Genomic DNA, 25,478 nt, shown 5'->3' with positions numbered 1-25,478 from the left:
CATGCTTCTGCTTCTTCTGAGTCCAATTTCTGCTTCCATAGAGGGTGCCGGAAGATACTGTGGCTCTCACGATTCTGATTTTCGGACTGAGCCTGTTCTTTCCCAGGCACATTCTTGCCACTCTTCGTGATGTTAGTAGGTAGAGACAATCATAATATCCGAGGATCTTTTCCAAGTCCTTCAGGGTTGACCCTAGGAAACAGCTTTATGGCCAGTTCTAAGGCTGTTGCCGTTTGTTTTGTCTTAGTCCCGTTTTTACTCTGCTCCGTGCAGAGCTTGCAGATCACTTGATGGTTTCAGCCCTCAGAGTAACGTCCTCGGCATAGTTATTGATCTCCCTTCCTCCAGTTTTAAACCCTGCTAATCTTGCTCCAGTTCAGCATCCCTCAATCCCCATTCTGCGTCTAAATTAGGGGAGAGTATTCAGCCTTGTCTTTTTTGCTGTTAAAATAAAGGCATCCTAGAGGGTCCTCCACACAGAAGAAGTACCCCCTCCCTCCCAACCTCAACCTGGCACTGGGAGTGCAACTCAAACTACAGAAACAATCAGCATGCTCTGCCCCACCCCCCACCCTTTGCTATTAAGTTTGATGAAATGTGCTTGGTGTTAATTAGAGAACAAAAAGTCTCCAAAATACCAGGAGTCTCCTGGATAGCATTTGCCAGCCCAGCCTCTGCCTCCTCGGAAGGCCAGTGTTACTAGAGCCTTGAACCATTCCACACTGGGCTTGGTTTCCAGGCCTTCTGTCAGGTCTGCCATTTTCAGCTTGGTGCCACGTTGACATCCTGTCATTAAAGGCTAAGGGGAGAGGAAGTGTTGTGTAGTGAGTTCTTTGGAGGCAGTAAGCAAGACGAGAGGTTGCAAACAGGAACACTGCTTTATTGAGGCAAACAGGAAGAGAACTGAAAGAGTGGTTGCTGTGCAGCTACTTATACGGTTGGCCACTAGGCGGCGGCCAATAGGTTTAAAGGAACCCCTTCCCGCCCCAAATCATCCAATGATCTTCTTGGAGACAGCAAGTCTGGCTAGTCAGTGACCGTTACACAGACGCACCCCTTGAGCAACCTTAAGCAGCATTCAAACAGACACGTGAACACAGTTCAGGTAGAATCCCAATATGTTACAGGAAGCACAGGGGAAATAGTGGGCAACAAAACTATATTAGTTGTGCTGGTACAAAGGAATGAGAGGAAGTGACAGCTTGATGAAGGCTAGAGGAGTTTGGACTCAGTTTGTGCCAGCATCCAAGGCCAGGCACCCTGAAAGTACCTGGACTACCCCAAACTCCTCAGCACTCTCAAACCACCCAAGCAGATCTTCATTGGCGGAAGACAACCTGGTCATGGGGAGAAGGCTGGGTTGAGGGGAACCTTTTTTGTATCCTTTTAGCACAGGAAAATCCAGTTCTAGCCTGACTTTACTGCAGCCAGCATCTTTCAGCAAAAAGACCCTGACCACTTCAACCAAATGGAGTCGAGGGTCTTTCTTTCCAAAGAGGTCAGACTGGGGCAAGCCTGACACCTTCACCCTCTTGGTTGTGTTCCTCCTCCTCTGAACGTGCTTCCATTTGTTACAGTCCCTTTCAAACTGGGGTGCCCATGGCTTCCAATTCCTGAGGCGCTGCCACAAGGAATCCAGGGGGCAGGGGGGGGCAGGGTGTCAACTTATTTACCAAAGCACCAGGACAAGAAACTATGGATGGAAACTAACCGAGAGAAGCAACCTAAAGCTAAGGAGAAATTTCCTAACAGTGAGAACAATTAATCAAATGGCCTGCAGAAATTGTGGGTGCCCCAACACTGAAGGCATTTATTTATTTATTTATTTATTTATTTATTTATTTATTTATTTATTTATTTATTTGATTTGATTTGATTTGATTTGTATACCGCCCTTCTCCCTAAGGACTCAGGGCGGTGAACAGTGACATAAATAACAGAATGCACAATAGTTATCTTAAAACAATAATTAAAACAGAACCCGTCAGACCAGACCGGATTGCTTAAACACATATGTTTTTAGGTCGCGTTGGAAGGAGCGAAGGTCGGGAGCCATCCGGAGCTCAACCGGTAAACGGTTCCATAGGTCAGGCGCGCTCACAGAGAACGCCCTCCCTCTGGGAGCCACCAGACGGCATTCTCCAAACGGCGGCACCCTTAGGAGGCCCTCTCTGTGGGAGTGCACTGGACGGAGGGACGTTGACGCTGGCAGCAGGTGATTCCTAAGGTACTCCGGACCCATGCCATGTAGGGCTTTGAAAACCATTACCAGCACCTTGAATCTTACCCGGAGGACAACTGGGAGCCAATGCAGTTCACGGAGTAGAGGTGTAACATGGGAGTATCGGGAGACTCCCAACACAACTCTCGCGGCTGCATTCTGTACCAGTTGGAGCCTCCGAGTGGTCCTCAAGGGCAGCCCCATGTAAAGAGCATTGCAGTAGTCTAAATGAGAGGTCATGAGGTCACGAGTGACCGTATGTAGAGCATAGGGCCGTAATTGGTGAACCAGGCGAACCTGGGCAAAGGCTCCCCTAGTCACAGCTGTTATGTGGTCTTCCAAGGAAAGCTGTGAATCTAAGAGGACTCCCAAGTTGCGAGCCCTATCTGTGGGGGGTAATAACTTTTAAGACTGGACAGCCATCTATCTGAAATAGCATAGGTCTCCTATGAGAGCAGGGGGTTTGACTAGATGACCTTCAAGGTCCCTTCCAACTCTATTACTGTTACTGTTACATCCCAGGTCCACAACTGTGAATAGAGCTGCAGTGGAAACGCTGGCCAGGACAGCCAGGTTCTGCTCATGAAAATCTCTCTGGAGGAAGACGAGGTTATTGGGATTGCCCTTGGAGACCATAGGAACTGAGTGTGTTGTGCTTGATTATGAGTTGAGTGGTTTGGGAGCTGAGGTTCTTCAAGGTTGAGCCTTCGTGGGCATCTCACCTGCAAGAGCCTCACTTTTTAAACCAGCTTTGGACTGAATTACTTTGCAACCTAAGAGAGAGATTCCAAATGGCAGTGAAGAACAAAGATCTCAATGAGTGCTTTCTTTGTGATATTAGAAAGAGGAAAAATTGAAAAGATTTTAACTTAAGACTTTAACTTAAAAAAAATGACAGGATTGTGAGTTAAGAAAGTTTTAAACTGATTAAGGTGATAGTTTTTTTTTTAAAGAAGACATTTTTTTCTGACAAAAGTGCCTTGAAAATAGCAATAGAATTTAGATAAACATACCAGGGCATGGTGGGAATGTTGTCTGTTTATCATTAAGGAGAGCAGGGAGTTGGTGAAGAGAATTAAGAGGGACTAAAGCGCTAGAGATAAAAAGAAGCAAAACATAAAAAGGAGGGTTTTTATTTCACCAAAGTAACTGCTATACTTTTACTTTCTCACAATGGCAACCACAAGAAAAGCTGCTGAATTAAAATAAGGGGTTTGCTAGAATCTTAACACATAAAGGCATTTCACCAGATTTACTGCACAAAATGTTTGACTAATTTGGCAAAACAGTGACAGAAACCATTAAAAAAACGGAAGAAAGATGCACAGGGATGAAAAAAAAATATGTACAAGTTGAGAAAATTGAAGAATTTGTAGAGGAACTAGATGCAGACTTAAAACAATTTGCTTCCCCTTCCTCAGAAGAGACACTGATGTTATCACTAAAACACACACAGACAAAAACTGGGCTGCCCAGAATTGCACAAGACAGACAGACAGACACACACACACACACACACATACACACGCTGCCTGCTTTTCTTCCGGCAAGCCTCCCAGGGGCAGTCCAGAGAGAGTAACAGGATTCCTGGCCGGACTGCTGGGGGGCAAGGCTGGGCAGGACCTGGGGTCCCTCTTAAGTTGTGAGGCAGCCCAAGGCAAGCAGCCAGATGATCCTTGTACCTTCAGCCCCCTTTTCTCCATTGCAGAATCTGCTCTGGAGTGGGGGGGGGGGTTTCCAAAGGCCTCCTATGCTTTTGCATGTGGTGCCCCATGGCTGACCGGTGGCACAATCTTGCCCAAGCTGGAAACCTCTGGCCCCAAGCAGGAAGGCTTGGTCCGCTGAGATTTATAGGGGTCTTCCATCCCTGGGGGGGGGGCAAGTGGCTCTGAGGTTCAAGTTACAAATGGGAGGAAGCCCCCGTTTGCTCATTCCCAGCCAGAAACTTTCAAGGGCATCCTGGCACAGGTTTTCCCTGTGTTTCCCCAGGTGGGGATGGTGCTTCTGCTTGGCAGAGTGGGTGCTTGCTAGCGGGTGCAGCTCAGTCCGTTTAGCTAAAATGCCCAGATAAGCATCTTCTCCCCAGGATGGGGTGGACATGCTTACCAGCCCACAGGTTCCCCACGGCAGCATCCAGGGGAAGGAGACAGTCAGTGTTGCTGGCATAGGGAGGGCACAGCCATGCCTCAAAATGCACCACTGGCTGCTGGGCTGCCAGTTGCCTCTTCGGTTCTGCCAGGCCCTGACCTGTGGAGGAACTCCCTTTCCCTGAGTCCACAGGATTCCACCCTCCCAGCCTTCTGGAAAGCCCTGAAGACCCAGCTGGCACAGGGCCAGGCGGACAAGAGGCTCCAGAGAGGAACTGCAAGTGGAAAGTTTGGTGCCAGCCTTTTAACCTAGCTCAGGGGTAGGCAACCTTAATAATAATAATAACAATAATGATAATAATGTTGGAAGGGACCTTGGAGGTCATCTAGTCCAACCCCCTGCTCAGGCAGGAAACCCTATACCATTTCAGACAAGTGGCTGGCCAGTCTCTTCTTAAAAACTTCCAGTGTTGGAGCATTTACCACTTCTGGAGGCAGGTTGCTCCACTGGTTAATTGTTCTAACTGTCAGGAAGTTTCTCCTTAGTTCTAGGTTGCTTCTCTCCTTGACTAGTTTCCATCCGTTGCTTCTTGTCCTGCCTTCGGGTGCTTTGGAGAATAGCTTGACCCCCTCTTCTTTGTGGCAGCCCCTTGGCTCTTTTATGACTCGTGGACTTCATCTCCCAGAATCCCTGAGCCAGCATGGCTCAGCTTGGAAACCTCTCCCTTTCCCCTCAGCATGGCTGGCTCAGGAATTCTGGGAGTTGAAGTCCACCAGTCATAAAAGAGCCAAGTTTGTCTACCCCTGACCTAGATGGTTTTAGTAAATACATATATTGTTTTATTATTGTTTTACCAGTCCAGTTTCAGACCCAGTTACAGCACGGAAACGGCATTGGTCACACTGGTAGATGATCTCTGGCGGGCCTGGGACAGGGGTTGCTCCTCTGTCCTGGTCCTACTTGACCTCTCAGCGGCTTTTGATACCATCGACCATGGTATCCTGCTGCGATGGCTCAAGGGGTTGGGAGTGGGAGGCACTGTTTTACAGTGGTTCTCCTCCTACCTCTTGGGCCGTTCGCAGTTTGTAGTGGCAGGGGGGCACAGATCTACCCCGAGGCCCCTTTCTTGTGGGGTACCTCAGGGGTCGGTTCTCTCCCCCCTCCTGTTCAACATCTATATGAAGCTGCTGGGTGAGATCATCCGTGGCTTTGGGGTGAGGTATCACCAATATGCCGATGATACCCAGTTGTTTTTCTCCACCCTAAGCCAACCCAGTGATGCCCTTGACATGATGTCCCGGTGCCTGGAGGCGATGCTAGTCTGGATGGGAAGGAACAGGCTCAGGCTGAACCCCTCCAAGACCAAGTGGCTGTGGATATTGGCATCTCATACTGTCCAACAGGTTCCATCTCTTCTGATGGGGAGGAGCTATTGCCCCCCTCAGAAAGGGCCCACAACATGGGTGTCCTCCTGGATTCACGGCTTAATCTGGAAGATCATCTAACTGCCATGACCAGGGGGGCTTTTGCACAGGTTTGCCTGGTACACCAGTTGCGCCCCTTTTTGGACCGAGATGCCCTATGCACAGTCACCCATGCCCTTGTCACGTCTTGCCTGGATTACTGCAATGCTCTCTACATGGGGCTGCCGTTGAAGTGCGCCCGGAGGCTTCAACTGGTGCAAAATGCGGCCACGCGGGTGCTTATGGGAGTATCTCGATACTCCCATGTTACACCACTCCTGCGTGAGCTGCATTGGCTTCCGGTTGCCCTCCGGGTGCGATTCAAGGTGCTGATAATCACTTTTAAAGCCCTACATGGCTTAGGCCCGCGGTACTTGCGAGACCACCTGCTGCCAATGTCAACCTCCCATCGCCCGGTTCGCTCCCACAGAGTTGGCCTCCTCAGGGTGCCGTCGGCCAGGCAATGCCGGCTGGCGACCCCCAGGGGAGAGCCTTCTCTGTGGGCGCACCGACCCTCTGGAACGAACTGCCCCCGGAGCTGCAGATGGCCCCTGACCTTCGGTCCTTCCGCCGTGACCTGAAGACCTGGTTATTCCAACAAGCGGGCCTGGACTGATCATAGTTTTTAAATTTGGTTTTTATTGGTTTAAATTGTTCTTCTTGTATTGTTTAATCCTCTTTTAATTTTTGTATTTATATCTTTTAACTTTTATTGTTGTGAGCCGCCCTGAGTCCTCAGGGAGAAGGGTGGCATATAAATTTAATAAACCTAAACCTAATTCTGGAGTGGGAGCTGCTCAGAGTTTGACCGTCAGTTCTGTGTTTTAAATTATTTAACTTAACAGACTATTTTTAAAAAAAAATAAGAAAAGAAAAAGAAAAGGGAACCAGCACAGAGGCCACTCCTGAGGGCTTTTCCCTGGCCGGGAACTTGGGGAAAACACTCTGGGTTGACAAAGTTCTTGTAAATCATTTTGAGGATGTAGCTGGGCTGCCACTTCTGAGCAGCCCGTGAGGGGCCACAGCAGTTCCCTACCAGGATGTCTCCCTCAACCCTCCTGGGAAAAACCAGACGGGAAATTTGATTAGATAAGCCAATTCCACTTTTATTGTAAGGCTACCTTGACAGACTCTTTTAACTATCTGACCCATTAGGGCGGGTCCTTCATTTCTTCCTCTGGCCGTTGAGGCACTGGGGGCCCCTGCCCCTCTTCTCTGAGGGTTCCCTCAGCAGCCTCTCTTCCCTGGGCGGGGGCGACCCAAGAGAAGGGGGTTCCTTTGGCAACCTGAACAGGCAAGGCCGTAATGGGGGAAAAGACAGGCTCCTGATCCCAAGCCAGGCGTGGGTCACAGCCCTGAATGGAACACATCACGCCAGGGTTCAAACTCGGCACTCCTGATTCTGGCAGCCCCCCGAGACCCGTGGCTGGCACTGAGGGGTGAAAGCCTGAGCACTGTGTCAACGCTGCTAACATTGAATGTTATTGCTTGACAAGAGATGAAGAAGTAGCTATTTCATGTGTTAAACTTGTGTATTGCTTTAAGACTTGTGTATTGCTTTAGTTTAAAGTTGGGAGGAGGGACGAGTAGGAATGCACCTTCAAGGCCATCTCTCTAACTAAAGAAGATAAGGACTCGGGTCTAATGGAAGGGAAACTGATTCTTTAAATTAATTGGCGAATATGATTAATGACAAAATTAGAAAGGTGGAGAATTGTGTTTTCATATATTGTGCAAGGGGCGGAGATTTCAGATTCCAGCTTCCTCCGAGCAAGCATTTGCCGGTGTATTAGGCTAATAAAGGACTTTTAAGGTAAACAATGCCTCAGAGTCACTTGAAAAGCCCATACGTCGGAAACTTGACACACTGAGCCTGTGCAATAGGACAGGAAGTGCACCTTCGGCTTCCAGAGGTGCCAGAGGGTGATGGTCCATTCCTTGGTAGACTGCTCCTGCAAGGAAGGCTCTTCTGCACTGGCCTAGCCTTCCTCTACATGGAGCCACCTTCCATAGTTTTTGTGCCTTGAGGGCAACTGAGTGGGAGGATAGGGGAGCTGTGGGCAGAGACCATGGAGGAGGGGGGGGATTCTGCCAATGCCACCATGCTTGCAAGGAAGTTCTGGCCTGAAGCAGCCTGTGTTTCACTTGTCCACTCGCCCCCCACCCCACCCCCAGCGTTTGTGCTGGTCACTGGCTCCGTAGATGCCTTTGCCAGGACAGCAGCCAATCCTGGTGCTGAGCTTGGGGGTTTCCACAGGGCATCCTCAGGCAGGGTGCTGGTCCCTGTGGCTGCAACCATAGCAACCCTACCCATCTCCATGACAACCCAGCATCCTGCTCTGCAGCTGCACGGCCTGCCTAGCAACCACTTTGGCACCATATCCACAGCAGCCCTGAGGGTGGGATGGCCAAAACTGGAGGCTGGCTGCCACCCAGCACACCTGGAATGGACGAGGGCTTCACTCCCAGAGGCTGTGCGCCCGTAGCCACAGCTCAGAACAAGGCAGTGGCATTCATACAACCGACTAAACTAAGACTAACTTGGCTAGGGATATTTTATTCTTTAAGCTCAGGATGTTGAGGGGGGGGGCCTTGCTGAATCCCGGTGCCTGCTCTCCGAGACTCCACACACAGTACCCCTGCTCCTGCCTTTTCTTGTGAGAAATGCCCCTCCCCTGCCAATTTAAAAAAGAAAACCTTCCCATCAGGGAATAAAACTCACATTTGGTTCTTCAGCTGGCATCAAGGCTGCAGGATCAAGGACCACCGTCTCCCTCCCTCTTTCTCTCTCTCTCTCTCTCCTCTAGCCAAGAAGGGTGGGGGCATCTATCTCCTCCCCCTCACAGGCTGCTCTGCTGCCCCCCTGTGGCACATCAGACACATGGCTTGCTGCTTGAACTACTAACTCCTTAAAGGTAAAGGTAAAGGTTCTGCCGCACATGCATGCTAGTCGTTTCTGACTCTAGGGGCCGGTGCTCATCTCCGTTTCAAAGCCGAAGAGCCAGCGCTTGTCCGAGGACGTCTCCGTGGTCACGTGGCCAGCATGACGAGACGCCAAAGGCGCACGGAACGCTGTTACCTTCCCACCGTAGTGGTCCCTATTTTTCTACTTGCATTTTTACGTGCTTTCAAACTGCTAGGTTGGCAGAAGCTGGGACGAGTAACAGGCGCTCACTGCTACGCGGCACTCGGGATTCGACCCGCCAAACTGCCAACCTTCTGATCGACAAGCTCAACATCCTAACCCACTGAGCCACCGCGTCCCTTACTCAACTCCTTACTTCTTACTCCACCAGAATTCCCCTGAAGACTTTCTGGGCAAGCCAGCCCAGGAAGGGCACCGAGGGTTGAAAAACACGGCACATGGCAGAGAGAAGATGGTTATCTGGAATCTAGGAGGAGCAACAAACCACGGCAAGACTTACTGAAGGAGGAGACAGAAAAGGGAAAAATAAGGATAGGATCCAATAGACCTAAAATTGACAATGCAGCAAAATGAAAGCAGTTTGATTCTAAAAGGGTTAATATGTACCTTGGCCAGCATGAATTCACCAGGTCAGCTAAATGTTCATGGAGATTCTCAGTCATCCAGATCACTGTTATCCCAAAGATGCTTTTTTACGAGGCAACTGGAGTTGGTTTTTCTTCGAAGATATTTTGCTTCTCATCCAAGAAGCTTCTTCAGCTCTTAGCTGAAGAAGTTTCTTGGAGGAGAAGCGAAACGTCCTCAAAGAAAAAAGAAGAAAATCCAGTTCCTTTGTGAAAAAGCATCTTTGGGATCACCAGGTCAGCCTTTTTCAACCTTTTACCTTGGAAGAACCCTGGAAATAATTGAAAAGAGGAGTCAAAGGCACCATCTGGGGAAGAAACATCCTGAGTTGACGGGAGAGAGGAAGCGAAAGAGCTGAACCAGGACAGCCTTTGCCACTTCAGGAAAAAAGTCTGTCCCGAGTCTGTGCTAGGAGTATGCATACCTGTTCACATGTGCACCTGGGTAAGGAATGAAGAGAAAGCTGAAAGCATGGTTGACTTTTATTGTTCAGAGTTGAAATCCAAGGATACTGACCATGGAAGTGACCGCTTTTTTTGGCAGTGCCAAGGGAGGGCCGTGGAAATGCTGGACGTGGAAGGGGGAAAAGCTGAGAAGGAAGCGCCTGTGGAAAGAGAGACGGGACGAATCCTGCATGAAAAGTGGGCAGGCAGGTGACAGGAGGCTGCAGAGGAGGCTGGGAAAAGAGGGAGGCTACGGTTGCACCCAGGGGGAGCATAAAAAAAAAAGAGACCGCGGGATGAGGAAAAGGCTGTTGATAAGCAAAAACGCATGTAAAGGAGGCTTGTTGCAAAAATGAAGAAAAAGATTGTACAATGTTTATAGAGTTGAGGCCTCCAGCAGAAGGGAGGGATTTAAAAATAGAAGGTATTATGGCGAGACTTGGGATCCATCTGAAGCTCCGCAGCTGTGGCCTGGGCCAAGCCATCTTCGATAAATACCAGAGGGAAAGGGGACTCGTACTTAGGCTGGCCCTGTGACCCCTTCCTGATGACCTCCAGCTGACAGGAAGGGGCTGTCTTTAACCAAGGACCAGCCCTGCCCTCCAGGGCTACAAATTGGCCAAAATAGCCAGTATCACTGTTTGTCTTTGGGGTCTGATAGCCCATGCTTGAATTCTCCCCCCCCCTTTGCACTTCCCTTCCTGTTAGCTGCTAAGGCCAGGATTCGCTTCTTCTCCCAGCAACACCGCCTGTCACGAGCTGCAGATACACCAACCTGCTCAGACCATGTACATCTAGAGTAGGGGTCCCCAACCCCCAGTCCATGGACCAGTACTGGGCCGTGGCATGCCAGCAACCGGTCTGCACAAACAAGCTAAGCCCCATCTGTGGGATATAGGCAGCACACAAAACCATGCACTCTCCCATCCGTGGAAAAATCTCTCTCCGTGGAACCGGTCCCTGGTGGCCAAAAGGTTGGGGGCCTCTGATTTAGATGACAGATGACCTTTTAGAAGTCTGCTGAAAGGAATTACTGGAGAATAACCTCTCCCTCCCCACCCGACTCTGGAGGATACAGACCCAAGAGAATGACAGAAAACGGGAACCCAACATAACTTTTACGATCCCACATGCCCAATCTTCTCCCTCCCCCTCTTACATTAAAGGTAAAGGTTCCCCCGCACATGCATGCTAGTCGTTTCCGACTCTAGGGGCTGGTGCTCATCTCCATTTCAAAGCCGAAGAGCCAGCGCTTGTCCGAGGACGTCTCCGTGGTCATGTGGCTGGCATGACTAGACGCCAAAGACGCACGGAACACTGTTACCTTCACACCGTAGTGGTCCCTATTTTTCTACTTGCCTTTTTACGTGCTTTCGAACTGCTAGGTTGGCAGAAGCTGGGACGAGTAACAGGCACTCACTCTATTACGCGGCACTCGGGATTCGACCCGCCAAACTGCCAACCTTCTGATCGACAAGCTCAGCGTCCTAACCCACTGAGCCACCTCCCATTACGGTCTCCCAATAATAGAAAATCAACACAAAACAGCACAGGGTGTGGCAGGGGTACATTTATGCAATGATCACAAGCATTTCCTCCTCTGAACTTGTTTTTACACCCTCGACAAGTCAACCAAAATCATGGTGACGCTATTCAAATCCCTAAAAGCCTACTGTCCATTCCTCAGTCTTCCTCCAGCATGGAGCCCCCCCACCTTTCTGCTTACAGCCCCCTTCCAAATTGACCAAGGTGACCAGCTGACGTTCTGAGTGGCCCCATTTCCCTTTGCTCGGGGCTGCCGCAATCCAACCAAGAGGCCCCAGGGACAAAAGGTTGTTGCCCTTTTCGGCTTTAAAGCAACGGATGTCAGAAAGTCACGGCAGCCCAAGGAACAAATTGATGGAGCCTCGACAACAGAGGCTTCCAGCTTAGGTGGAGACGATTCCAGCAGGGATTTCCGAGGAGGGCCGCATTTTTATTAGCACAGGTGGTGAACCCTTGAACAAGAACACCGGACCCACCACATACATCCATTCCAGTCATCGGCAGGGAATCTTTGCCTTGAACAGGTTTTTGCATTCGGAAGCTCTTAAGCCCACATAACAAACATTCAGGGCACTGCGAGTACCTCCAGGGTGGCATCGGGATTTAAACTTTTACCAGGAAAAGAACCCAAATTGTTAGTAAAGATCTGCAGCAGAACGTCCAGTAATATATACATTTCAGGACTGAATTATGACCAGTGTGCAGAGCAGAGGAAGCTTCACAGTTCATTGTGCTGAAGGCCTCTAGAAATTCTGCTGGACAAATCTTGCAAGTGTTTCTTGACCTGGAAGGACAAAATAGATTTTATTCAACCTAAATAGATTTGACATATTAGTCATAATTTAACTTAATTTATTTAGTTTAAGTCTTCCAATTTCAAACAACTCCGCTGTTTCACTTTTTAAAAAATGTGTAACATTTCTGCTTCAGGATTTTAAAACTACAGGGTATAAATTTATAAAGTAAGAAAATAAACAGATTTTCCACTGAAGTCCACACTCAGTTTTTAGTTTCTGAAAACATAAAACTTCTTTTCTTGCTTTTAAACTGGGTATTTTTAAACTTTACAAATCTCAACCATGAAGCCATTATTGCAATGAACTCAACTGCAACTCGAAAGAGGCAGCAAGTCCTCTGAACCAGGGGATGCCGGCACCACTGCCAACCTGACAAAAGAATCTCCCAACATCAGCACCCTGAACTTGGCTTGGAGCTAACCAGACCAGCCGCCTGTCCAGAAATTAAAACAGCTCCATGAAAGCCATACATCCAATTGGTGCTTTGCAGGCAGGCTGAGTGGCCAGGCAGCCTTGCCCCTCGCAGGCTTTTCTACCAGATGAGGCCCAGCAAGCTTGGCTGCTGTGCGTTTCAGGTAAATAACCTTCTAATTCTGGCTCCCTTGCTCTGAAGGTCCACGCAGGTGCTCTGAGGAAACATACTCCTGCTGAAGGGCAGGCGGGAAGGGGAGCTTTCTGTCCTCTGCAGGGCTTCATGGAAGATGCTGAACTCAGTAACTGCCAGGGGGCCCTCAGTCGGTCCCCAAAGGGCCACATCCCTTCTGCTGCCATGGTTTCGCTCTTGTTGCAGCCCTTCCCCGGGACTTCCAGCTCAGGCTCAAAGCCTACTTGCCACATTGGGGTGGAGGGAAAGGGCTTCCCCTAGCTTGGGGCAGTCACAGAGGGGCTCTGGCCCAAGATGGAAGGGGCTTGGAACCACCTTGCCCCAGACCAGCGTAGCTGCTCGACCCTCTCAATACATTTCAATGATAGTTTAGTGATACCCATTTTAATTCGTGATTTCAGTTATAATGATTTTATGGTTTGAGATTTTTTTTCCCCTTCGGCTTGAACCCCGGCAAGAGACCCAGTCAAGAGCAGACAGGGGAGGACGCAGCAGCTCCTTGGTCCCCGAGGAGGGGCAGGCGGCCACGGCAGAAGCCTCCCTGCTGCCCACCTTGTAGCCCAGCTCTTTCGTCTTCTCTTCCAGCATGGCGTATTTCTCTTTGTTTTGGCTGAGGTGCTCCTTGTCCCCCGTTCCTTCCACGTGCTTCAGTTTCTGGTGGGAGATCTCCAGTTGTTTCTGATAATGGTGGTGCTTTTCCACTTTGGCTTCAAAATGTTTCAGTTCTTCCTAGAATACAAAATATGCCCTCATCAAAATGGACACTCGGCAAGCAGCCATCAAAACGAAGCTAGGTCAGAACAGCTGTCGGGGCTGCCATTCAGCTACTCTATGCATTGCCTGCCGACAGCCGGCCATAGCAACGGGGCGGGAGGCGATAAAGGGAGGGTTAGCATGAGGAATCAAAACTAAGCTTTGGACCATCCCAAGCTGCCCACCCATTCCAAGGACACACTAAGGAATGCAGAACCAACCAGCCTGCGAAGACAGGGACTGTTACCCTGGACACGTGTTGATAACCTGGGGGAAGGTGGGAACAAGGGGATGTTAACTATATGCTTTGGGCGTGAAAACCTCAGATCCAGCTTTGCTTCATCTGTAACCACTTGGCTTTAGTAAGGTGTACTTTTGCCTAACCACGGGCCTGAGAGTCTTCTAACTGACCAATTTGGGACAGTCAACACCAGCACTTGCCATCTTCCACGTGCACTGCAATACAACCCCACAAACTGTCTCAGGTACAAACAGACCAACCGCGAAAGCCCTTTTCAAAGAGTGCAAGGGTGGGGGGGAGGCATGCTGGGGCAGGCAGAAGACAGCCGATCTAGTTATGGGTTCGACTTCCTAACCACGCCAGAGAAAATACATTAGTAAGTCAGCTGAGATCACCCCAAATGTGCAAACTTACAAGTTCCAGAACTTTCATCGGACATGGTCTGGACATCCACCTGTTGGGGACACCTCCAGTGGGACTATGCACTGAACGGGGGGGGGGGGGAAGGCGGGGGGGCTGGATTCAATGGCCCCTTTCCATTCTATGAGCCAGCCACAAGTCTGCAGGCACTTTCAGGACCCGTGGGAAGAGGAAAGAGCAGACCCCCTTGGGACAACTACGCCTGCCCTCTGTCTGAGGCAAAGGGCCCTGGGGGCACCACTGGTGTCTCTGGCAATAAGCAGCCCTGGTCTGTGAGAGAACCGCCCTATTCGAAGGGCAGAGGTCCGGGCAGGGGGCTGGCATCTCACTCCAAAGACTGAGGATGAGCAAACAGAGGTTATAAATACGCCCAGGCTGCCTACCCGAAGTGATTCAAGCTCTTTCTCTGTGAAATTAGTTGACTGAGCCAAATCCCACAAGTCAATCACACGGGGCTCTTCGAATTCTGGAGGAGGAAAGAAAGGCACATTTTCAGGAAGGAACACATCATCAGCTGACTCTACTTATCTGTGTGCATCGAAGCTCACTGGCACTTCCCTCCCTCCCATCCGGGACATAGCACAGAAGCGTTGTTTGAGCAAGATTGTCTGGGACGCGACTCATCCTCTTCACGACCTGTTTTCCTTGTTACCTTTTGGGAGGAGGGGGCTTCGTGGTATCCGTAGCAGAACATCCAGATTCAGCCATAGTTTCATTCCATACAGCATTAACCTTGTGAACTCTCAAGCTTCCTCCTTCCGTTATATATTCAAGATGGACAGTATTTTAATATTTGTTCGTTATGTATATGTAGGGGTACGGGTCTATACGTATTTTGTATATAGGACGTTTAGATGCGTGTCACGTATATGTTCACTTTGAAAGCGGGCAACTAAATTTCTTTTTTGATGTGTGCCGTTGTGCCCACAGTAAAAAAAAAAATGACAATAAAGGTTATCTTATCTTATCTGGGAAAGATTTCTGCAAGATGCATTTGCGATGGGACATTGGAAGAGGCGGCCAAAAAAAGTAAGACCTCTCTGTGAAAAAAGGTAGAGAAAGAGCACAAGGCCCCTTGGGCACCGGGCAGGGGCGTTTAGAACTGGCTTGGGAGAAGGGCTAAGACCCTCTCGCCTTTCCCGGCCAATCAGAGGTCCTCCCAAGGACGTTCAACCCGGCAGACTCTCCTTGGGGCTGGGGCTCCTCTCACTGCCTGCCTCCTCGCCCAGGCACAGTTCCTTGGGGCCCCTCCTGCAATGTAGTGGACCTCCAGACCAAGTCTTTTCAACCAGTGGTACGGGTACCACCTGTGGTACATTGGCACTTGGCAGGTGGTACCCGACCATTCTAGAAAAGTGGAGGGGAATGAGCTGAACTGGTGGCAGCACTGCACAAGCCTGAGCGAGAGACGGCTGGAGCTGAAGGGCTGAGAGGAAGCACCAGGATCAGCGCCAGGCTCCAGCTGGAGCTCAGCACTGATCCTGGCGCTTCTGAGCCCAGAAGAAATGCCGATCAGCTGGAATGTTGCAGCATCTCCAGGATCTTGCGATTTACATTCAGATGCTTGGCAACATATTTATGACGGTCACAGTGTCCCAGGGTCATGTGAAGTGACTAAAACCTGCTGCAACCACCCAGCAGAGGGGGGGAATAAAAACCAAACACCCCCCCACCCCACCCCCGCTGCCAATCCTCAACAATGAAAACCTCGGACAGGAGGAAGAGCCCCGCCGGGTGGGCAGGCAGGTGTCTTGCTCGGCTGTGGCTTGGGGGGCACTTTTTTCACTGCCATTGCAACTTCAAACAGTCACTAAGCGAACAGTTGTAAGTCGAGGACTACCTGTACTTCATCACTTTTTTCCTTTTTTTGGTCATCAAGTTTTTGATACCTTGCTAGGCGACTGGTGGTACTTGGATATTGCCATATCCTAAAAGTGGTACAGTGGGTGAAAAGGTTGAAAAGCCCTGCTCCAGACAGCCAGTGCCCCTGCTAGCCTCAGAGCAGCTGTAGACCTGCTGCTCCCTCAGCTTCCTTTGAGAGCCTCCAGGCAGCAAGTCCCACACATTTGGATGTTACATCAACTTAAGAGGGAGTCCCTGCGCCTGGTGCTTGGCCACCTTCCCCTCCCCACCGCCTGGTTAGCCTGAGGGAGCCCCGGGGGGGGGGGGGGAAGAGGGAGCACTTACCGCTGGAGGAATCGTAGCCCTGGTGGCTGACTTTGCGTAGGCGCTCGAAGCCCTGGTTGATGCTGTGCAGCTGCTCCTTGAGCTCTGAGTGCTTGCGATGCAGCAGCTCTGTCTTGGCTACGCTCTCGTCCTCCACCGGGTTGATCATGTTTTTGTGGACATCTGCAAGGAGAGGAAATGGCACCAACCTGAGGCCCACCCAGGGCCTAGACAACCGGTCTCACAGCACGGGTGGATACCTCGCTAACCCCACTTGGATAAACATTCACAAAGCTAAGAGGAGAAAATGCAGGCCTCTCCGGTTCAGAATCAGAAAGGGAGAAACACCTGACAATTCGTCAGAGAAAGACCCCGCCTGGGTTGCCTGAATCTTCAGCAAACAGGGCTGTCAACGCTGCTAACATCAAATGTTATTGCTTGACAAGAGATGAAGAAGTAGCCGTCTCATGTTAAACTTGTGTATTGCTTTAAGAGATTTAGTTTAAGCTTGGGAGGGGGGATGAGTAGGATTGCACCTTCAAAGCCATCTCTCTAACTAAAGAAGATAAGGCCTTGGCAGGTTTTCTAAGGAAGGGAAACTGATTCTTTAAATTAATTGGAGAATATGATTAATGACAAAATTAGAAAGGTGGAGAATTGTGTTTTAGTATATTGTGCGAGGGGTGGAGGTTTCAGATTCCAACTTCCTCCGAGCAAGCATTTGCCGGTGTATTAGGCTAATAAAGGACATTTAAGGTAAACAATGCCTCAGAGTCACTTGAAAAGCCCATACGTCGGAAACTTGACAAGGGTGATGACAGGAAGGAGAACAGTGGCTCCCTTGTGCCCTCATGCCAGGTCTTCTTCCCACTGGGCAGCAACCTTGAAGCCAAAAGGGCAAAACTGATTCATCTCGTCAGGCTGGAAAGCAGCCCCAGTCACTGGCTTCCCACTTAAGAGTAATGTAATGACAGAACTGCAAGTAACAACTGTAACTAAACAAGGACCACCTGTGTGTTCTAATGTGAGACTCAGCCTGCCTATCAACAGCTCAGGGGGCCTTGCTGCCCCCCCACCCGCCACCGCCCCCCCGTGGCCAGCTCTTAAGCTCACCGAGCCCTCTCCGTACCTTCTGTCCGGCTCACGGTCTCCAGCAGAATGTTATATTCGTGGACTTTCTCTTTGTGGTGCTGAAATTCCCTCCACAACTTCTCCAGTTCCTCCTCCGAAAACTTCCCGGAGCTTTTGGCCTTGAAGGGAGATAAAAGGGAAAAACAGAAAGGCCACTCCCACAATGCTAAAAACAAACAAACAAAGGTCTCTCCCTGCTCGGTGGAATAATCACTCCCCAAAATTATTCAATAGGATATTGGAAGATACATTTTCTGGGGGAATCTAAAATTAGACATTTAATATTTTAGTGATAATTAATATGAAAATTTAATATTAACATGAATACTTTAATATTTAAATTTTGCTACTGGGCCTCACTCCTGCCCCTAATTGCAACGGAAGGAGCTGCTGGGGAAGGCAATTCTTCGGGGCCAGCAGGAGGCAACATTCCAGCACCAGGCAGCCCAACAGGGTCTCCCAAAGCAGCCCAAAGGGACTCTGCGAAAGGCAAGACCGGCTCCCACTGGCCCCATGGCCAAAGTCCCGGCGGGACACAAAGGACAGGAAGTGGCCGGATCGGGAATAGGCAGCCAATCTCTACCAAACGGGCCTCTGGGGAGCATGAAACTGGGGTGTATGTGTGTGGGAGGAGGGAGAGGGGAAGAGTATCCTTGTAGTACCATAAGCTCCTAAAAAATGGAGGCCTTAATATCCCACCCAACCGGGTTTTAGCGTGAAAAAAGATCTTTCTTCTCCTTGCTATGAAGCTGGGTGTCTAGTTCCCCCGAAGTATGATTTTTTAAAATTCCAACTTTTAGGGAAATAGTAAAGAAAACTCTGAAGCAATTAAAATCGAAAGCCCTCCTCTAAGCTCCTCCACACCTTCCCCCCCCCCATCCCTGCTTTGTGGCTCCAGACAGACCTTGTTCCAGAGTTTCTCCAGCCGGGGGTCATCCAGGTCATCCTTCGCAAAGCCTTCCTTGATGTGGTTGGTCTCCCGCTGCTGCCCCTCCTTCTTCCCACTCAAGCCGTATTTGGTCATAATTACTGGAGGGATCAAAAGAAGAACAAGGTGGTGATTTGGGCACGGGTCGCTAACATTTTAATTTCATGGTTTTGCGAAAGTGGGAGTGAGCAGCCACTAGACCATTTAGGGATGTCAGGAGGATCTAGTCCAGTGCCTTCTGTATTTTGGGAAATTCCACCCAACCATGAGAGTGGACTGACCTTTAGTCTGATTCAGCAAAACAACATGCATATTTTTTGACAAAAAAATGCACACTCAGGACCATTTTAGTTAGACATTAATTGCTACAATTGTCAGCTGCCACCTCAAGCTTGCTTGCGCCTCGCTACCATGGGTGGCAGTCTGCCATGGACTCAGTGGATGGGAGGAAGGGATACTTGGGGAAAGCAAAAGCAACTGCGGTATCTCCCCGAGACACTGCTTCAAGGTTACTTGGCTGAGTGACCGTTGTGAAAACATCTTGCTTCATCCAGATTTGGGGGGAAGGGGGGGGGAATCAGTGATGGGAGGCAGTTTAAGGGAGTGAAAAGCTGAACTCAGGGATTTGGGCACGTGATTCTCAGTTCTGGCTAGACTTCTATTAAACTATATCTTTCTCAACAAACGGAGCCAAGGATCGGTTCTAATGTTTAAGCGGTGGCAGGTCCGACAACAATTAAAGATCAACAGGTTCATGCTTTTTAAAAAAATGCAGTTTCTCTGATCACACGGTAATACTGAGGAGAGGCTTGCAGGTTCAGGAGGATTTTGACCAGCTGGGAAAATGGGACAGATGCAGCCGGGTAAATTGCAGGAACAAATGCAAAACTCTTGATTTGAGCAAGAAGTATCAAGGGAGTGAGCATAAATAAATGGAATTCATCCAGAATGGCAGTGTGTAAAACGGACCCGGGCGCCTTTGGGATCAAAAGCCATACAGAAGCCAACAGCGAATGCACAAGCGTATAAAAAAACACAAAGTGACCCCTGATGTGTCCAAATAAGTAGAATGCAAAGACTCCGGGAAGGCACAGTAGAAGCTGGAGCCAGTTCTGGGAGGACCTTGGCAAACTAAAGCACCCAAAACAGAGGTCCCACCTGAACAAGGGGCCAGGAAGGAAAAACGGAAAAGCAAAATAACTGGTTTCAATCCAGTTGTACATTTAGAGTGAAGAAGAGGGCAGACAAGGTGTGTGTCTGTGGGGGGGAACTGCTGCCTTTGGGTATCAGAAGAGCCATCATGCAGAAGTGTTTAGGCTCCTCCAGAAGATAAAAAAAAGAAACAATGACTTTAAATCGCAGACATCAGGACAAAAATTCCTGACAGCCAGAGCTGCTCCCAGAGGTACAAGGGTCACAGTTTGCCCAGATGATCCCCATGGTGGCCTGATTTTAATTTCAGAGCACAATACATTTTTAAAAAGACATAGGGAAATTTCCTAACTTTCTTAAGAACACCACATCTCTAACAATTAATACAGTGAGAGAATTTTTTTTTGATCCCCTGCTGATTTTGAACGTTTGCCCACCGGCAGAGAAATGATCAGTCTGTAATTGTAATGGTAGGTTTATTTTAACAATGAGAGACAGAATAACAACAACAACAAAAATCCAGAAAAACGCATTTCAAAAAAGTTATAAATTGATTTGCATTTTAATGAGTGAAATAAGTACTTGACCCCTATCAGTCAGCGAGATTTCTGGCTCCCAGGTGTCTTTCGTACAGTTAATGAGCTGAGATTAGGAGCACTCTCTGAAAGGGAGTGCTCCTAATCTCAGCTTGTTACCTGTATAAAAGACACCTGTCCATAGAAGCAAACAGATTCCAAACTCCCCACCATGGCCAAGACCAAGGATGTCAGGGATAAGATTGTAGACCTACACAAGGCTGGAATGGGCTACAAGACTATTGCCAAGCAGCTTGGTGAGAAGGTGACAACAGTTGCTGCGATTATTCGCAAATGGAAGAAACACAAAATAACTGTCAATCTCCCTCGGTCTGGGGCTCCATGCAAGATCTCACCTCGTGGAGTTTCAGTGATCATGAGAACGGTGAGGAATCAGCCCAGAACTACATGGGAAGATCTTGTCAATGATCTCAAGGCAGCTGGGACCATAGTCACCAAGAAAACGATTGGTAACACACTACGCTGTGAAGGACTGAAATCCTGCAATGCACACAGGGTACCCCTGTTCAAGAAAGCAGATGTACAGGCCCGTCTGAAGTTTGCCAATGAACATCTGAATGATTCAGAGAACTGGGTGAAAGTGTTGAGGTCACATGAGATCAAAACAGACCTCTTTGGCATCAACTCAACTTGCCATGTTAGGAGGAGGAGGAATACTGCCTGTGACCACAAGAACACCATCCCCACTGCCAAACATGGAGGTGGAAACATTATGCTTTGGGGGTGTTTTTCTGCTAAGAGGACAGGACAACTTCACATCAAAGGGATGATGGGCAGGGCCATGTACCGTCAAATCTTGGGTGAGAACCTCCTTCCCTCAGCCAGGGCATTGAAAATGGGTCGTGGATAGGTATTCCAGCATGGCAATGACTCAAAACACTCAACCAAGGCAACAACAAAGCGGTTCAAAAAGAAGCAAGTTAAGGTCCTGGAGTGGCTTAGCCAGTCTCCAGACCTTAATCCCATAGAAAATCTGTGGAGCTGACAAACGTCAGCCTCAAAACCTTAACGACTTGGAGAGGATCTGCAAAGAGGAGTGGGACAAAATCCTTCCTGAGATGTGTGCAAACCTGATGACCAGCTACAAGAAACCTCTGATCTCTGTGCCAACAAGGGTTTTGCCACCAAGCACTAAGTCACGTTTTACTAAAGGGACAAATACTTATTTCACTCATTAAAATGCAAGTCAATTTATAACTTTTTTGAAATGCGTTTTTCTGGATTTTTTTGTCGTTATTTTGTCTCTCACTGTTAAAATAAACCTACCATTAAAATTATAGACTAATCATTTCTTTGTCAGTGGACAAATGTACAAAATCAGCAGGGGATCAAATACTTTTCCCCTCACTGTACATCATAATCTTCATAAACGATTTGGATGAGGGGATAGAAGGAGAACTCATCAAATTTGCAATGACACTAAGCTGGCAGGAATAGCCAACACCCCAGAAGACAACCTCAGAATCCAAAATGATCTTGACAGACTTGAACAGTGAGTCCTATCCAACAAAATGTAATCTAATGTGCAGAAAAGCAAGGTTTTACACTTAGGTAAGAAAAATCAATTGTATAGGTACAGACTAGGTCAGGGGTCAGCAACCGGAAAAAGGAAAAGAGCCACTCAGAACCGGTTCCATCACACAAACAAAAAAGTGGGAGCCGCAAAAAGTGTGCGCGTGTGCGTCCTCATGTGCATGCACAAAAAACATTTTGCGCATGCGCAAAATGGGAGGCACCTGCGCGGCGACGGGTCTCCCCTTTGGAGAGGTGCGTGCCGTCCCGTTTGGAGACCTGCCGCGTTCGTCAAACATGGACGAACGCTGCAGCTGTACAAACGGGATGGCGGCGGCTTGGAGAGGTGCGCGCACACTCTCCAAACCGCCGCCATCCCGTTTGCACAGCTGCCATGTTCATCAATGTTTGACGAACGCGGCAGTTCTCCGGACGGCGGCGGCTTGGGAGAGGTGCGCGCGCACCTCTCCAAACCGCCGCCATCCCGTTTGCACAGCTGCCGTGTTCGTCCATGTTTGACGAATGCGGCAGGTGTCCGGACGGGATGGCGGCGGCTTGGAGAGGTGCGCGCGCACCTCCACCCTTCGGAAAGGTGCGCACGCACCTCTCGGAACGGGCGGTGCCACTCTCCATTTGGAGAGGTGTGTGCGCACCACTGCCCGTTCAAAGAGGTGCGCGCGCACCAGGCGACGGGGAGCCGCAGGAGACGGCTCAAAGAGCCGCATGCGGCTCCAGAGCCGCGGGTTGCCGACCTGCGGACTAGGTGAAACATGGCTCAATGCCAGTAACTGTAAAAGGGACCTTGGAGTCCAAAGGGACAATCACTTAAATATGAGCTAACAGCGTGCTGCAGCAGCAGCCAAAAAAGCCAACACAATTTTGTGCACTTAGTCTGCATCAATAGAAGTATAGAATCAAGACCACATAAAGTATTAGCACCACCTTACAAAACCTTAGTAAGCCCACACTTGGAATATTTTTTTTTAATCCCATTTATATCCCGCCCTTCTCTGAAGACTCAGGGCGGCTTACACTCTAAGCACAAATCAATGTGCTTAGCAATATTGCATCCAGCACAATGTAAAAAAGATGTTGAGACTCTAGAAAGAGTACAAAGAAGAGCAAGAAAGATGATTAGGGGACTGGAGGCTAAAATACATAAAAGAAAGGTTGCAGGAACTGGGTGTGTCTAGCTGAATAAAAAGGACTAGGAGTAACATGATAAGTGTTCCAATATCTCAGGGGCTGCCACAAAGAAGAGGGAGTCAAGCTATTCTCCAAAGCACCCGAAGGCAGGACAAGAAGCAATGAATGGAATCTAATCAAAGCAACCTAGAAGAAGAAATTTCCTGACAGTTAGATCAATCAGTGGAACAGCTTCCCTTCAGAAGTTGTGGCTACTCCATCACTGGAGGTTTTTAAGAAGAAATTGAACAGTCATTTGTCCAGAATGGTATAGGATCTCCTGCTTGAGCAGAAGGTTGGACTAGATATCTCCAAGGTCCCTTCCAACTCTGTTATTCTGTTATTTAACAAAACAGGTATTGTGACAAATATCTATGGAGATTCTCAGTCATCCAGGTCATGGCTGTCCCAAAGAGGCTTTCTCAAGAGGCTTAGAAACCTGGAACTGCCAGATGGGAAAAGGTGAAATGGGAGAATTTTGCCCGTGAAAAAAGATTCAGGCCTTTGGATGGGTTAGGACTCGAGACAAACCACCTTTCCACCCGCTCAGTATATTCTAGTCACCCAGTTAACATGTAACTAGGTCGTCAAACAGCTGGAGTTGATATATTAACGCCGGTAACGTATTAACTGGAAGATGGAACCCACCTCACAGGAAATAAGGAGGATAACCAAACAGCTAATAAGTAAATAAATGACCCAGGATCCTCTTTATCTCGGCTTCACCTGATTCCAGGCGGGATCCTGCACTCTGTCCCGAGCCCCCTTTTTCCCCTCTGCAAGAGCAGCTCGCCCAGCAAAGGGGGGGAAATCGAGGGGGGGGGCGCAAGGGTGTCCAGTGTCCAGGCCGGGGGGGGGGGGCGAGAGAGGGGGAGGGGCGGGGAAAGAGGGGAGCGGGGGAGGGGAGAGGAAAGCAGCATGAGAAACGAGGCTGGGCAGGCTCCCCCTCCCGCCCCTCCTCACCCTCCAGGCGGCGTCTCAGGCGGGCCTCCCGCTCCCCGTCCTCGTCCAGCCCGGCGGCCTTCTGCTTCTTCCAGCTCAGCTCGTCCTTCTCCTGCAGCCGCAGGTCGCTGTGCAGCTCGGCCAGGCGCACCGCCGGCAGCCCCACCTGCGGGGGAGGGTGGAGGGGAGAAGAGGGAGGGATGAGGAGGCCGCCCAACCCGCCCGTCGCCTCGCCCGTCCTCGGCCAGCCCGGGCCCGCCACACTCACGCGCTGCGCCTTCTCCCACAGCTGGTTCAGGCGCACCAGGCGGAACTCGGCGGGCGGCGCGGCGGCGGAGGAGGAGGCGGCGGCCTGGTTGGCTTCCCGCGAGTAGAGCCCGCCGCCCGCCTCCGCCCTCGCCAGCACCACCACCAGCACTAGCAGCGGTAGCAGCATCGGGGCCGCCATGGCGCTCCTCGGACTACGACTCCCAGCAGGCACCCCGTTTGCGCTCTCTCTCTCTCTCTCTCTCTCTCTCTCTCTCTCTCTCTCTCTCTCTCTCTCTCTCTCTCTCTCTCGGGAGCGCCGCCGGACCAAGCTCCGCCCCTGCGCCTGGGCGGGGCCTCGGCGGGGCGCCACTTCCGGGAGGGCCGAGCGAGCCGGCGCCCCTTCTTCCGGTGGGGGAGGGTCCGCTGCGTCTCTTTCCAGCGGCTGTGTCCCCGCAGAGCAGACATTTTAATAATAATAATATAAAGTTGGAAGGGACCTTCGAGGTCATCTAGTCCAACCCCTGCTCAGGCAGGAAACCCTATACCATTTCAGACAAATGGCTGTCCAGTCTCTTCTTAAAAACCTCCAGTGTTGGAGCATTCACCACTTCTGGAGGCAGGTTGTTCCACTGGTTAATTGATCTAACTGTCAGGAAGTTTCTCCTTAGTTCTAGGTTGCTTCTCTCCTTGACTAGTTTCCATCCATTGCTTCTTGTCCTGCTTTCAGGTGCTTTGGAGAATAGCTTGACTCCCTCTTCTTTGTGATAGCCCCTGAGATACTGGAACACTGCTATCATGTCACCCCTTTTATTTATTTATGTATTTAAATTCCATTTATATCCCGCCCTTTTCCGAAGACTCAGGGTGGCTTACAAGCTTAGCAGTCAAACATGTCAAACACAAGGCCCAGGGCCGGATGCGGCCCACGAAGCCATCCTGGAAACAGTGAGGGAACGGACCCCACTGCCTTGGCCCTGGCCCAGAGACCCTCCTTCTGCCAGAGACCCTCAGATCTGTAACACTCCTACCCAGGCCCCCATAGGCACCCTTGTTGATGTAGAGCTGGCCACGCCCACCCAGCAGGCCATATGCACTCTAGCCACACCCACCCAGCCCCCTGAGGGCAACCGCAATGCTGATGTGGCCCTCAATGAAATTGAGTTTGACACCCCTGCCGCAGAGGCTGCCAGGAAGCGGTGGGCGGCCTGGCCGGGAGCCGCGCTGGGGCAGCGATGCCAGCGCGAGCGGGGAAGGAAGGGGCCGGGATCCCGGAAAGACGCCGCCCCTGTTGGGAGAAGCGCCTTTAAGAGAACCCGAGGCGGGCGGGCGGGTGGTCAGGGAGGCCGCGGAAGGGAGCGGGCAAAGCAGGGGGCCGTAGGGGTGGGCAGACCTGCTCCGCTTCCCGCGGCAAGCCCGGTTGGTTGCGGGGGGGGCTGGGCCGGGCTGCCTTGCCTGTCCCACCTGGAAGCCGCCGTGGAAGGGTCGCGGCTTT

At 50.2% G+C, this 25,478-nt stretch overlaps 1 protein-coding gene across 3 annotated transcripts; it reads right to left on the bottom strand.

Annotated features, from left to right (window-relative positions):
- Positions 1-11,315: 11,315 nt before the first annotated feature.
- LRPAP1 (LDL receptor related protein associated protein 1) lies at positions 11,316-24,263 on the bottom strand. 3 transcript variants are annotated; one of them, XM_083355554.1, is made up of 8 exons: positions 24,006-24,260; positions 23,759-23,903; positions 18,327-18,451; positions 17,421-17,541; positions 16,313-16,474; positions 14,509-14,591; positions 13,264-13,440; positions 11,316-12,094 (listed from the first exon to the last, which is right to left on the bottom strand). In XM_083355554.1, exons 1-8 carry the CDS (start codon positions 24,183-24,185, stop codon positions 12,029-12,031), a joined length of 1,059 nt encoding a protein of 352 aa, XP_083211680.1. In that variant the 5' UTR covers positions 24,186-24,260; the 3' UTR covers positions 11,316-12,028. The 3 variants fall into 3 exon arrangements, with proteins under 3 accessions (XP_083211680.1, XP_083211682.1, XP_083211681.1); XM_083355556.1 differs by having other exon boundaries at positions 23,759-24,261; XM_083355555.1 differs by lacking the exon at positions 11,316-12,094 and adding an exon at positions 14,120-14,159 and having other exon boundaries at positions 23,759-24,263.
- Between the last annotated feature and the right edge of the window lie 1,215 nt (positions 24,264-25,478).

This window comes from Vipera ursinii, assembly GCF_947247035.1.
Source record: "Vipera ursinii genome assembly, chromosome: 2".
NCBI lineage: Eukaryota > Metazoa > Chordata > Lepidosauria > Squamata > Viperidae > Vipera > Vipera ursinii.
Note: the sequence above shows the minus strand (reverse complement) of the source record. Positions and strands in the feature narration are given on the sequence as shown.